The sequence below is a fragment of the Dryobates pubescens genome, chromosome 1 (assembly GCF_014839835.1).
Source record: "Dryobates pubescens isolate bDryPub1 chromosome 1, bDryPub1.pri, whole genome shotgun sequence".
In the NCBI taxonomy this organism is placed as follows: domain Eukaryota; kingdom Metazoa; phylum Chordata; class Aves; order Piciformes; family Picidae; genus Dryobates; species Dryobates pubescens.
The window spans coordinates 16,899,837-16,914,351 of NC_071612.1; the positions used below are offsets into that span (position 1 = coordinate 16,899,837).

General features: G+C 40.3%; 1 protein-coding gene across 1 annotated transcript in view; it reads left to right on the forward strand.

Annotated features, from left to right (window-relative positions):
* Nucleotides 1-13,035, forward strand: part of ACSL1 (acyl-CoA synthetase long chain family member 1) — a 39,204-nt gene extending 26,169 nt beyond the window's left edge. The window contains exons 12-21 of the mRNA XM_054161931.1: nt 1,682-1,816; nt 3,319-3,453; nt 4,334-4,429; nt 5,386-5,458; nt 6,837-6,925; nt 9,950-10,066; nt 10,348-10,491; nt 10,970-11,071; nt 11,149-11,220; nt 11,421-13,035. Of these exons, the coding sequence (XP_054017906.1) occupies nt 1,682-1,816; nt 3,319-3,453; nt 4,334-4,429; nt 5,386-5,458; nt 6,837-6,925; nt 9,950-10,066; nt 10,348-10,491; nt 10,970-11,071; nt 11,149-11,220; nt 11,421-11,561 (1,104 nt within the window). The 3' untranslated portion in view covers nt 11,562-13,035. The remainder of the gene's footprint in view (nt 1-1,681; nt 1,817-3,318; nt 3,454-4,333; nt 4,430-5,385; nt 5,459-6,836; nt 6,926-9,949; nt 10,067-10,347; nt 10,492-10,969; nt 11,072-11,148; nt 11,221-11,420) is intronic.
* Nucleotides 13,036-14,515: the final 1,480 nt, after the last annotated feature.

Sequence of the window (14,515 nt, forward strand, 5' to 3'; positions counted from 1 at the left end):
GAAATCAAAATGCCTTTAGTGCAATTTAATGATAAACTTTGAAGTTCTCTTAGCTTGTACTACCATACAGTGAAACCTGGGGCTCAATTTTTGAGGATGAGGGGGCTCAGGTGGTCTTAATACTGGGAGTACTAAGGGCCTCTGAGCTCATAGTTGAGTGGCATGCATTACTGAAAGGATGCAATTTAGGTGAGGCTGCAAATATGTGTGTCAAAGGTAGTCACATACCAATCTATGTAGGGAAATAAACAGCCTCTCTGCAAGTGTAAAAAGGCATATGGAGCCAGAAATTATTCAGTTTCTGTGATTTCAATTAGAAATCCTGAGCTCTTGACCTTAAGTGTGTGTGTATATATGTGAAAATGTATGGGTGCATGTATGTGTGTGCATATGTATGTTATAAATTCTGTTCCCAGTCTTTAACTGAGGTGCCCTTAGGCTTTCAGCAATTTCTGCTGATGATCTGGACACCAGTTACACTTGGTGTCTGTTTTACTTACTCCTGTCTTGCACTGGAAGGTACAAGCTCTGTAGGTAAAAGCTCTGCTTTTGATCATGCAGTAGAAACAGGATGGGAACTTACGTTCTCAAAGATAAATTGACAAGGAAGTGCTTGGATTCCCTCTGCTGTTTGAGGATTTTACAAAGTAGGTGCTTACTTGTACAGTTACAGAAAGAGATTAAGCAAGAACACTTCTGGTAGAAAGGAGAAAAGATTTGTTGTAGGCTCTGCAAGAAGCAATCTTCAGAGTGCTTTTGTTGTAAAGTTGATGCTTGCTGATTTTTGGCTTCCAAATCAAGTTAGAGGGTTGGTGAACTTGACAGGACAAATGCATTCCCACCTAGCAACCACAGCTGCTGCTCAGTCCATCTAAACTGATGTACTTGCATTTTAGCAGATGGTGGTAAAGCACAGGTGAAGGGGAAAAGTGACACTTTGCATGTCTCATGAAGAAAAGATGATGATGGATGGCAGGAGATAAAGGAAGAGATGTTATGGAGGAAGCAGAAGAAATACAAATATTGTTTAAAAGAATGAGACTCAAACTAGGAGGAAAAGGGAATGTATAAGTATGGGAGCTGGAGCTTCTGGACTTAATAGAATAGAGAGTACAACAGAATTAAGTCTGCCTTCCTTGGTGTAGGTCTGAAGTGATGCAGAACTAGGCAGTGGCTCTCCTTTGATCGCCTAACAACAAATCCTTTGCTCCCATCAGTCCTGTGAAACGGGAAAGAAAACCAGAGTGAGAAAGAATGGCATTCAAGTAGCACAAGGGAGAAATTTTGACTGGACTAGTAAATAACATGTGCCAATTTTAAATGCAGAGTTTGTTAGACCTTTCTTTGTTCCCTGGTATATACTATTTTAAAATTTTTAGATATTTGAAATAGAGAAGTTTTGCTTTTCAGTCTTTTGCTAACTGCCTTGTTTGGTCAGCTGCCCTTTTTGGATAGGAGCTTTTGTGCTGTATCTTAGTCTTTGGCCTGTATACACCAGACATGTCTTGATATTTTGTCTTTCTAGTTCCATTCTATAGTCTGAGAATGCTGCAGAACTAGTTGAGAAGCTGGGAGGGTTTAAGAGTAGATTCCACAATGCACTCTGCATCGGGTTGTTGTACTTTCACAGCTAGGATACACTATATACCCTGTGTTTTCAGTGTTTACTTTTTTCTAACAGTGTGTGGTTCTGTGCCATGGAGGTCGGATAGGATTCTTTCAAGGGGATATCAGACTGCTTATGGATGACCTAAAAACGCTGCAGCCAACTGTATTTCCAGTAGTACCAAGATTGTTGAACAGAATGTTTGACAAGGTAAGTCTGCAGTCATGAGTCCAGATTTCATGAAGTTTGTGCTGCCGGGATAGGAGCAACTGTTGTGCTCTGGGATGTGAAATTGGCATGCTAGCAAATCTGCATGTCTCTAAGAGCTGAAAGTGCAGGGGAGTAGTACTGGTTGTATGAAAACAGTTGAACTAATATTGAAATGTCTGACTAGGGAACTTGGTTCTGTCTGCTGTGATTAATGACTTACTGTTTAGGTTTGAGCAAGTTATTTCAGTCCATTCTACAGCATGAACATGAGGTTTAGCGTCTGCATGCCAAGCTTTTAGCCTCTGACTCATGGAGTGGTATTTGCAAACCAAGGTCAGGTGTTTGCCTATGTTTGCATGGACACATACAACCTTTCTGTATAGCACCCTGTGTTCTAGCAGGGAGAATTAAATCATCCAGTCAGGAGTGCTGGGGAGAGGGTGTATCAGCAGCCCCAGTCTCTCCTTTGTTTGTTACTTGCCTGCTCAGGGTCATCTGAGATGGGAATTCAGAAGTCTCTTTCTTGACCTTCAGACTTGAAATTATCTTTTTGCCATATGTATAATTGAATCTGTATAGGATACAACCAGAGTGGTTAAAGGGTATAAGTCCTGTGAGTGCTAAAGGAACGGCAGAGCTGTCTATGCTGTCTCGGACACTACAGGGCTCTAATAGTGAGACCAGGGGAACAGCAAATAATGCAAGTTCTGTTTGGCACCAGGAACAAATAGTGCAACTTCAATCCATTTGGAGGACCAGCCTGTTCTGCTTAAAACTTAGCTCCTCATTCTGCTAAGGCATTCTGTACTGGAATTTGTGAAGCAGAGCCAAAGCTTGTGACTCTTCTCCTTTCATGATGTCCTCTTGCTTGTTAACCTTGGTGCCCTGAGGCTTTCACACTTCTGTGGCACTGTTTCAACCTCTACCCAGCAACCTAGCATGTGAAGTAAACAAGTAGGAAATTGGAATGGTTGGGGGGGTGTAACGCTGAAGAGCTGGTGAATCTTTCAAAGTGAATATACTTGTCTGCGGTCAGCTGTCTACTCTGTGGCTTCCTGAAAACAAAAATCAAGTTTATATATGCAAAGCATCTCCATTTGGTATTTCTGAAGAGACCTGCATCTCTTCATGAAGCCTTGTGTTTATTTCCCTATGATGGTGTGCTTTTCAGAATATGCTGAGGATCAACTCAAGTTTTGATTATGCTGAAGGGCCAAAGTAAAACATCTGTTTTCATTCATTTTAATGAAGAAACTGAATACTGAAACAGTATCACTGTTTGGGAAGCAAGAATTAGATAAGTGCTAATTTTCATGGATGTCTCTTGACTAAAATCAAACTCCACCAGGACCTTTTACTAGAACTAAAATGCTTACCAGTAGAGGTTGTTTAATTTACTTTGCTTTCACTGTTAAGACTGTTTATGCATGCTTCTCTAAAAGAACCAAAAAAAAGGGAATGCTAGTCTGATGCTTCTAACCACAGATCTTTTTTCTTAATAGATTTTTGGACAGGCAGATACTTCATTAAAAAGGTGGATGCTGGATTTTGCTTCCAAGAGGAAAGAAGCAGAACTCAGAAGTGGCATAGTTAGAAATAACAGTTTCTGGGATAAAATCATCTTCCGCAAGATACAGGTATGCTTGACAGCCTCAGAGCCTGCTTGCAGTTGCTGAATTTCACATGAATGGTTCTAATCTAGTGTGGCTTTCATCACCCATCAAAGACTACTTGACTACTCAGAATAAAAATGAAAGCAGTCTTCTTATTGCCAGCTTTTCTCATTTCCCTTTGCTACAATGGTATCAGCAAACTGTGTTAGGGAATTTCACTCTAAAACAGTCTGGGTCCTCTCTTACCACTTGGAAAGCAAGCCCTGTCATTCTGAAGGAGGAAGGCTAAATGTGACACAGTGCCACTTGTAGCTCCTGCTGTCTCCTCACCAGTCACTAGTAAGCTATGCCTGATGTTATATCTGGCACTTACTTGCTATGGCCATAACCTTGGTTGTGCAACATGCCCTAATGGCTGCTTTTTATAGCAGTCAGTATGTATGAGAAGCTGATGCAAGGCAGTTAAAAATAAAGCCATTGCTTTAAGGCCAGGACTTGAGTACCTCGGATTGTTGGCAGAGTCCATACTGCAGCAGCAGCACAGCATAGTTTTTGTAGGTGCTGTATGTTTGAGGTACCACTGTTTTCTGCCATTAATGAGATTAAAAACACTGCAAGAGGAGACTGAATGCTTGCAAGAGGAGACTGAATTTTAATCTCTAACATTTGTGGGTGACACTGTAGGTGGACAGTGGCTGAGGGTGGTACAGAGCTGCCCAGGGAGGTGGTGGAGTCACCATCCCTGGAGGTGTTCAAGAGGGGATTGGACGTGGCACTTGGTGCCATGGTCTAGTCATGAGGTGTGTGGTGACAGGTTGGACTTGATGATCTTTGCGGTCTCTTCCAACCTTGGTGATTCTGTGAAAATGTTTTTGGTGTCCACAGTATCTTGTGTCTGTTGTAGGCAAGTTTGGGAGGAAAAGTAAGGCTGATGGTTACGGGAGCAGCACCTGTATCTGCAAGCGTACTGACCTTCCTGAGGGCAGCTCTTGGATGTCAGGTGAGTTTCCTGGCCTCAAAGGTTCCCAAAGATTTTAATACTAAAAATCCCAAAGACTTTAATACTTTAGCTTTGTTAGAGCAGTTCTAATACTCTGATCACATGGATAATGCTTCTTGGACACTACATGGGTGTCTGCTCCTTTCCAGGGTTTATCACTTGGTCCCCTAAGATTTCTGTATTCATCTTGAAGCCTTCATTACAAATGAAGTAACCAGCTGAACTATCTTAAGGAAAAGATTGGAGGGGGGAGGTTGTAAGCAATAAGTCATGTTCTTGGATTAAATTTCTGGGGCTTCCCTTCCTTACAGAAGTATTCCTAACTGATGTAGAGCTTTTAGTCAATATGATGATATTGTCATGTTGTTGCTTTGAAGATGAGATTGTGGAGAATCGCATTGCATACATCATGCTTGCCTTCAGAATCTCTTTAGAGTATATGCTTTTTGAAGTAAAATCCAAATAGCAATGGCACAGGATGGAATAAATGTGTTGAAATTTAAGGGCTAGAAAGCAAAACTACTTTAAAATATGAGGCTTCTGTGACTTCTTGAAGTTCTTCAGTAATGCACTGGTGTAGCAATGCATTCTGCACAGATTAGGGAAGATGTCTTGTTATGGAATAATCAGAACTGTGATGGGATAGGATTCCATTCCTGGCTGTCTTGGACAGCTCTGTCTTTAAATGGTGTGTGTATGAAGTCATTACTAGTGCCACTGTTCTTAGTTTCTTCCTCTTGCTCCCACTGTTGCTGATTGGTTTCACACACCATGTGAAATGGAGTGAAATGCTGGCTGACTATCGGAACTGAAGGTGGAATATTAGTGCCTTTTAGAAGGTGCTGTAGATTTTTAATTGAAATTAAAGGCAAAACCCCCAAAATATAATCTCATTTTAATGAATAAACTGCATGTTGAAAAGTAAGAGTCTTAAATCTTTCGATTTTGTGTCTTAGTTCTATGAGGGTTATGGACAGACTGAATGCACGGCTGGATGTTCACTGTCGATGCCTGGTGACTGGACAGCAGGTATGGTGTTTAATGGTCTGCCTGTCAAACTTCAGAATGTTGAAATGTGGTCCCTGACCACATTTAGCATCCAGTACTCATCATGAAGCATAAGATTCTGTTTATCAAATGAAGTGGAAGTTTTGAAGGGATCCTTTGAACTGGGGTCAGAGTGGCTGGAGAGTGGCCAGGCAGAAAGAGACCTGGAGGTACTGGTTGCTAGTAGGCTGAACACGAGCCAGCAGTGTGCCCAGGTGGCCAAGCAGGCCAATGGCATCCTGACCTGGATTAGGAATAGTGTGGCCAGCAGGAGTAGGGAGGTCATTCTACCCCTGTACTCAGCACTGGTTAGGCCACACCTTGAGTACTGTGTCCAGTTCTGGGCCCCTCAGTTTAGGAAGGATGTTGACTTGCTGGATTGTGTCCAGAGAAGGGCAACAAAGCTGGTGAGGGGTTTGGAGCACAAGCCCTATGAGGAGAGGCTGAGGGAGCTGGGGTTGTTTAGCCTGGAGAGGAGGAGGCTCAGGGGTGACCTTATTGCTGTCTACAACTACCTGAAGGGAGGTTGTAGCCAGGTGGGGGTTGGTCTCTTCTCCTAGGCAAGCAGCACCAGAACAAGAGGACACAGTCTCAGGCTGTGTCAGGGGAGGCTTAGGCTGGATGTTAGGAAGAAGTTCTATACAGAGAGAGTGATTGCCCATTGGAATGGGCTGCCCGGGGAGGTGGTGGAGTCACCACCATCGGAGGTGTTCAGGAGGAGACTTGATGGGGTGCTTGGTGCCATGGGTTAGATGGTGTTGGATGATAGGTTGGACACGATGACCTCAAAGGTCTTTTCCAACCTGGTTAATTCTATTCTATTCTAACTTTCTACCCCTAAACAGCTAGGAATGTTCAGTAATCCAAACTTATTGATAAGTTTTGTCCTTGTAAGTTGAAGTAGGCTCAGGAGAGAGGAGATCATAGTATCACACCCTTTAATTTTTACAGGTAAGAATTTGTTGTGTGTAAACAGTGCTGGAAATTTAAAAGGCATTTTTTTGATGTTGGAACTAAGTCTGCATTTTAGTCAACTTACACATCTAGCTCCCTAAGTGAAAGAATACTTGTAATTAAAAACTATAGTGGGACTTTCTGCTTAAGCATGTCCATAAAGTGAGGACCCTGATGATAAGAAAAAGCAACCCTGAGTAGATGGTTCAGCTTGTAAAATTCTAGGGATACCTGGGAATTTACTATTTCAGTTCCAGGAAGTTTAAGCTATTCCTGTACTGCTATTGGTGTAGTACCTTCCTAGAAAACAGTCTTCCATCTTTTACATTAGAAGGTAACTAGCTTATTGTTTTAATAGCCTTAATTGCTATTTAGTCAGGTTCTTAACTGTTACTCTGTTTAATAGGTCATGTTGGAGCACCCATGCCATGCAGTATCATCAAGCTTGTTGATGTGCAAGAAATGAATTACTTGGCAGCAAAAGGAGAGGGTGAGGTAAGTAATTTCAAAAGGTCCATGTAAGCCTCTTATGAAATCTTGGAAAATTACTCCCTGAATTTAGTGGAAGTGCCACACATGGTCTGCTACCTAAAATCAGATGCCTGCCTCACCTTCTTGACATGTCAGCTAATGATTCACAGAAGCAAAGCAGAAAACAGTGTATTAGAAGAGAGAAAAATCAGCTTAGTATGGAATAACAGATGGGTGTGTATTTATGGTTGTATGGCCAACACACCATCTTCCAGCTGTGGGAAGGCTGAGAAGCTATCTCGTACTGCATTTATCCTTCGGTAAAATACTAGCAGAGGATTTCCTCCTCATCCCCCACTGCCAACTGCTGGAGAACAGCTGATACATGTAGCTTGTTTCCCAGCTTGTGATGTGAGATGAGGTAATTTAAAATGGCTGGAATACTGCTAAGAGAAAAGGAGATAAAATGACATGAAGGCTGCTAATGATTTGTGACAGCTGCCTGTACATTCTTCTGAACTTTTCTTCAGCCTCCACAAATTGAGCATGTATGTTTTACAAATTGCACATAGAGGACTTGGGTTTGTGTGTAATGCTGTATGATGTTTTTATTTTCTCCCAAGTAAATGATATACAGCTTGAACTTTGTGTATATGCTTTGAACAGATGTCCATGTAATAACTTTCCCTAAGCCCTGAAAGAAAATCATCTGTAGTGTTTTCTATATGCTTTTGAGGGGCCCTTGCAGGGGGTGAGAAATGGATAAATAAAAAGGAACCTAATGAAGTAACTTAATATCTAGTGTTTGTAGTCACATAATCTTCATTTGTTCTGGTAGTAATTCAGATGAAACTAGATAATCATGGGGCTTTAACTTGCAGAAAGGATTTAGCTGGGTTTGGTGGTGGGAAACTGTAAGTGGAAAGCAGTATCAAGATTCTTTTCTGCATTGCTAGTGACCCCAGGTTTAGTCCTCATCAGCAGTTTTTGCTTTGCTTTAAGTACACTTTTCAAGTTTGGTCTGAGAGGAACTGAATATGAATTCTCATAGTGAGAGTCATTCAGGTAGTTTTTAATAAAACTTCTAGAAATGTTTTGCTTGCATGTACTGTGAAGGTTTTCTGCATTACAAGTTACTCTGGATTTGAATAAATATGGTAGTGCCTTAATATTTCAGGTACCATTTTAATCTTTCAGTCCTAATTTCCTCAGTGTGAAATACTCTAAATGAGTGCTTGCAACTTGTTTTACAGAGCTGAGACCCATAGCTATAGAATTGTCTTTCGTTATCCTTTGCTTAAAATAGGCCTTCTTCCTCGTCTGCTCTTCAGCTTGATTAAACCCTCCTAGTCTAAAAAAAATAGAATAGAATAAAGCTTTCAATATTCTTCCTTCTGTCAGCATTGCTTTTTGCTTTTGCAGTTACCCATGATCAAGAAAGATAAATTTGAACAGAATTATACATTCCCATATGCAGATGAGGTCTTGCTGCCAGCTAGCGAGATACAGATAAATGGTTTGTTGCCTCTACTGGGAAAAACTGGCACCTGCTGCCATTGTAGGAGCTAAGAAAAAGGAAACATTTTATCAGTTAGCCTTTTGCTTGACTCTGATATATAGAGTTCTCTTCTGCTCATATCCTTGTAGATGAGCACTGTTTTATAGCAGAAATTACTTTTCTTAAAACATGAGCTTGGTACTGTCTCTACAAGGTCATCAGAACCCTCACTAATACCCTAATCTCCCTCCTCTTGACAACTCCTGTTCATTGTATTGCAGTTGAGCAGCATGCCTCTATTTTATGGGGATATAATCACTGAAAATACTTGAAAATGAATGGGGTTCCTCCCCCCCCCCCCCCCGAGAGTTGGTTTCTGAACTAGAATAGTAACTTCTTCCAGTCTTGAGAACTGGTATTAGTGACAATTTTATCCAGTACCAATCTCAACAACTAATAGTTGGTCTAATATTTTATCAGCCCTTATGGTTACTTAGTATCCACTTGGCTCTAATTTAAAACTGCATGCTAAGCCACACCCAGGCTGGTGTAAGGGTTTGAATCCTTTGTTGCCTTGGGACTCTTGTGTAGAGCTTTTTGGGTTTGTTTGCAGTGGGCATCTTTAAGTTTTGCTTCCATCTCTGTTCTAATCTCTAAGGAGATATTTTATAGACTTGCTAAAAAAAGTCCTATGCTGTGTCTCTTCTCTCTCCACCAAAGAAAATTTACCCAACCTTGAGTGTTACAATGAGAAGAGAATACTTAAATCTGGAATCATCTCGGGGTACTTCAAGCTCTACTCCATGTTCCTCTCTAGTTGTTTTACTTGTATGTTCTCTTACTGACAGATACTCATTGTTTTAATTCATCTTGTAAGTTCTGATCTGATTCACCGGTAACTACTTAATCTATAAACTTTTAATCTTGTTGCTTCTTTTCTTATACCTTCTAAGCATGTTTTGGTCTTTTTTCTTTATCCTAATAATGCCTTAGCATCCAGTTATGTCCAGGGAAGTTTTTCTTCCTTTTTTACTTGGCATATGAATCGAGACAACCCTCAGTTTGAAGAAATTGCAGGTTTCCTTCACAGAGGAGTCTTGAGTGCTTTAGGGCTTAAGGTATGAATATGTAGGGATAACCAATATATAAATTTGCTTAATATATAGCTTTTTCATCAGTAGTTTTGGCAATATTCTGCTGCTGCCTACCAAAGTTGAAACAAACACATTGCCAGGCTAAATGGTAGCATCTCTAGATCCATCAGAATTTCTTCAGATAACTAAGTTTCTTCTGATAAATGGAGATTGTAGTCAAATAGTAGGTAGGAACACTGCTGCTAGACTGAAAGAGAAGGAATGCTTCTAATTACTTCTTAAACATGATATTAATGGAAAGCATTAGGTCTCCAAAAAACCATGAGTAAAGATTCCTATACTAATGCATAAACTTAATCTTGTCTTTTCAGTGGGGGTTATTGAAAACCATTGAAGAAAGTGTTCACTGTTAACTTCCCTTCATAGCAGCATGCATTAACAAATGGCTACTTTCAGGTGTGTGTAAAAGGGCCAAGTGTGTTTCGTGGCTATTTGAAAGATCCAGACAAAACAGCAGAAGCTCTGGATAAAGATGGCTGGCTTCATACAGGAGATATTGGGAAATGGCTACCAGTAAGTTAATGTAAAATTCTGATATGCATGTCTGTAGTTACTAGTAGTAATGTACAAAATATCTCTTTTATTATTTAACACAATGAATGAGATAATTTTAAGAGGATAACAACTGTTGTGAATAAATTCAGGTGTCTGGAGTTAAAGTGCTATCAATGCCAATCCTGAGACATTCCCTAGTCTAGGTTAGATGGGTGCAGAGCCTGTTGTGTTCTTAAGCTGTGTAGATTGGTTTTTCACCTGAAGTGCCTCTCCTGAATGAAAGCTATTTCTGTCAACAGAACGGTACATTGAAGATCATTGACCGGAAGAAACACATATTTAAACTAGCCCAGGGAGAGTACATAGCACCAGAGAAGATAGAAAATGTGTATCTGAGAGCCGAAGCGCTTGCTCAGGTGTTTGTCCATGGGGAGAGCTTGCAGGTAAGCATTCTTCAGGTAACTGAAATGAATGCAAGAGGAAACTACAGGAGTCTTTCTTCCCTCCCCACAAGTCGAACTTTGAAGAAAACTGAAGTTTGAGTCCCAAGATTTAACATTTATTTGTTGAATGTACTTTTGACTCCATCAGTTACATGGCTTGTTTCTGGATTTAGTTTCAAACCAGGTAGTGGAGCTGGATTAATTTAACTATTAATGACTGTATAGAAATTGCTAAGTTGCAGAGAAGATGACAACATGATGTCCAGGTTTTTGCAAGTGTAAATTGAAATGTGGGTCTTAAGAGGACTAATTCTCAAGTTCAGGCTTCTGTGCTTTCCTACATTCAAGTAGCAGAAAGCTGCTGACTTCACAGAAGGATCAGAAATGCTGTTTGAAACCTAATACTGACTAGTAAGAAACACATAGGAACTGAAGGGTTGGGTTTTAAGCTGCTTCTTTTAAAAATTCTCATTTGTAGGCTTTCTTAGTAGCTGTTGTGGTGCCTGATCCTGAGACTTTGCGTAGCTGGGCCAAGAAAAAGGGATTTGAAGGCTCATATGAAGAGCTCTGCAAAAATAAGGTGAGTCATATTGCAATACAGTTTAGCTGTTCTGCATTGATTCCTTCAAGCTATACAATGTCTTCCTGTATCCACAGGAAGTCAAAAAACACATTCTGGAAGACATGGTGAGGATTGGGAAAGAGTCTGGTTTGAAGTCATTTGAACAGGTAAGATGTTTGTGAGAACCAAACACCTAATTCTACAAAACTTCTCAAGGCCAACATAATCTGACTCCTGAAATGGCTTTTAATTTGCATCTGGGAAATGTTTAAAGGGAGGGACTTCGATAGGACATCTGGGCAATTTTTTTTAATGGCCTTGTCTAATTTAAGGAATGCAGTTTGGCTAGTAACTGCTTATTTTCCAGGTCAAGGACATTGTCTTGCACACTGAAATGTTTTCTGTTGAAAACGGCCTGCTGACACCAACACTGAAGGCGAAGAGACCAGAACTGCGAAAATACTTCCAGACACAGATAGATGAACTCTATGCTAATAACAAAATGTAACTGAGAATGGAATGAAGAAGGTGGCACACGTCTGTCATATCTGTAATTTGACTACAGCAAACATAGGGAAGGAAAATGTGCAATCATTAACTTGTACAAAAATGGGTATTTGCCATAGGAACACTGAAGAAATGGAACACTGCCTTACTGTCAAGTTGTGTTGCATACTGTTTTTATGGTGACCTACAATTTCCAAAAAGAGCCTTAACTATAAATGGTAACTATATATAAGTTATTTAAAACTTCCTTGGACAAAAATGGGACTCTCCTTCACCAAGGAGCTAAGGTTTTCTTATCGCCAGCATGTTTGCTGTCTGCAGTGTATTTTGCAGTTGTCAATTCCACAAAGGATTTGGCAGGTTTGAAAATGCCTGTAAGTATCTTGCATCCTCAGAGGATTAATCTCTTAAAATCAACCACCAAAAAGACCCCAAGCCCTTACAGCTGTGTAGCTGGTGTCTCTTCTTGCATTAGTCCTAATATTAATCGGAGCAAGGCATCTGAGTATTTTGGGGTTTCTTCCTCCCTTCTAGACCTGCAGCCAGTTCAGAGGTGTACTTTCATAAGGTACAAGTTAGAACTCCATGCAAAGGAGACTGAATACAGGTTCTTCAGAGCAAGTCTGCATTTGGTGGTTCTGCACTAGAAGTGTGGATGCAGTTAATTCAGCAAGTGTAGCCTTTGCTACATTAACACAAATCCAGAGTAATGCCAGCCCTGTAAACGAACAAATCCTAACTCTGGCAAGAACACTAGAGACTTAAAACCAAAACCATCCAGGAGGCTGGGCTATGCTAACAATCAGGTAAACACTGCACCTGTACTAGCCATTTGTTTCCCTGTAATGAACATGGATTTAAAATGCATTTTTTTAACATGCCAGATCCTCTGTAAGCAGAAGAGCTTCTGACACAACCTCTTAGTTTTCTGTGCTTTATGTATGAGCCACTGAGTATTCTTCACTGAATAGCAAAATATGTCAGGTAGAATGTTCTTTGCCTGATGCTTTGCAGCAATTGGCAGTATTTATGTGTGCCAACAGAACTGTGTTGGTACAGGACAGGTATTTTGTTCAGGGATGAACCCCTAATTCCCAGATAAATTACAAAAAGAACTGGTTACCTTTTGAGAAATCAGCAGAAATAAGCCTTATTACAGCTGAAGTCTTGATATCCTTAACAGAGTTGGGTTTGCATTAGCATTCATTGCTGTTTTTGAAAACATGGATATATGTAAAATACAAGCACAACAAGGTTTGCACTAAGGTTTGTGTGTGATTGTAATGCACTACTCTGTAGCATAATTTCATACATGTGTGCAATTCAGGTACACAAATCCAAGTCAACTGTTAGAGCAGTAGTTTATTCCATTGGAATTCAAATGTTTGCTTAGTGTTGGCTATTTCTATGTTTTATAAAACCAAAAGAATTTTCAAAACCAATGAAGGAAACCAAAATAAATTTCTGCATTTCAATTCAGTGAAGTGTTTCTTTATCAGGGAAAGATGCTGCTGACTAACATACCCAGGTGTACTTTGGTAACGTTTAACATGATGTACAACTCTGCTGCTACAAATGTACTAGCTAGAAGATAAATGCTGGTTGTTAAAACTTTACTTTTGGAAGGCAACTTTCTGACTTATTATGGTAAGAAGGGGATACTGTTTTTTGTAACTTGCTCCATCAGTATTCTTAAAGACAAAACCTTTTTTTTTTTGTACTCAGTATGGATTCTGACAGGTACTGTTCTTGCCATCATAAACACCTTTTGAGTGAAATCTGGAATTTTCTCAAACTCTTCTGTTGAATTCATTTTTTGTTTGGATGGTAGTGATTTGTCTTTTCTGTGTTGTCTTTTCCTATACAGTGTATCTGGCTTTAATCAGGGATATGGTATGTGAGAGTTCATGGGCAGTTTTATCAGACCAAGGTAGATGAAGCACACAACCAAGGTGATTAAGATGGATGTTTTGAGATAATATACACACTTCTATCCCTACTATCTCTGGTAGACTTTCTCCTTTTGAGTAATTTTGTGTTGTTCCCTCATAAAATTCTTCCCTACTTGAAGTAAATCTGAACCAAATTTTTGTTTGAACATAGTAGTGAGCAAGTATGTATACAGGGTGCTCAGAAAGACAAAGTGTCACCACACCTCTCCTACTGGAGATGGCCAAGAGCTGGTTGAGAACTGGGTCTAAGGTTTGTTCCTAACACAGAGAACTATAGAGTCATTCACATTGGAAAAGACCTCTACGCTCACTGTCAATGCAACACGGTCCTGACCATTAAAGCATGTCCTGCATGTTTTTTGAACCCTTCCATGAATGGTGACTGCCACTTCCCTGGGCAGTCCCAAGGCATTGCCACTCATTCAGTAAATAATTTTTCCTTACTGCCCCATCTAAACTTCCCCTGGTGCCACTTAAGGCCATTCTTTCTCATCCTTCCACTTGTTACCTGGCTGAAGAGACCAACACCCACTTCACTACACCCTCCAGTCTGGTAGTGGTAGAGGGCAGTATGGTCTCCCTTCAGCCTCATCTTCTCCAGGCTTTGTTGAAGACAATCTGGGACTGGGATTGTTTAATCCCACCTTCACATTTTATCAAAGCAAGCTTTCTGAAAAGCTATTCATCACTCCAGAAACAAAGCTGTGCTCTATGTAATCTGTACTGTGTGTTACCTTTGGATCATGGGGCTAGGTGCTATCCAGCAAATTAGAACTTGCCCCCTGTTAATCCTGAAGTGGTGCTTCACTGTTTTGGTTCATTTGTTTGGCTAAAACAGAGGGGAGCAAGCACCAGCTGATGACCTTTGGGAGAATACCCTTTCTGGTGCATGTGGTATGAAATGAAAAGGGTTACACAACTAGTAGAACTTTTGACTCTCTTTAATTGCTGAGTAACATCATGCCTGAGATAAGGAATTACATGTTTTCAAAGTGAATTCTAC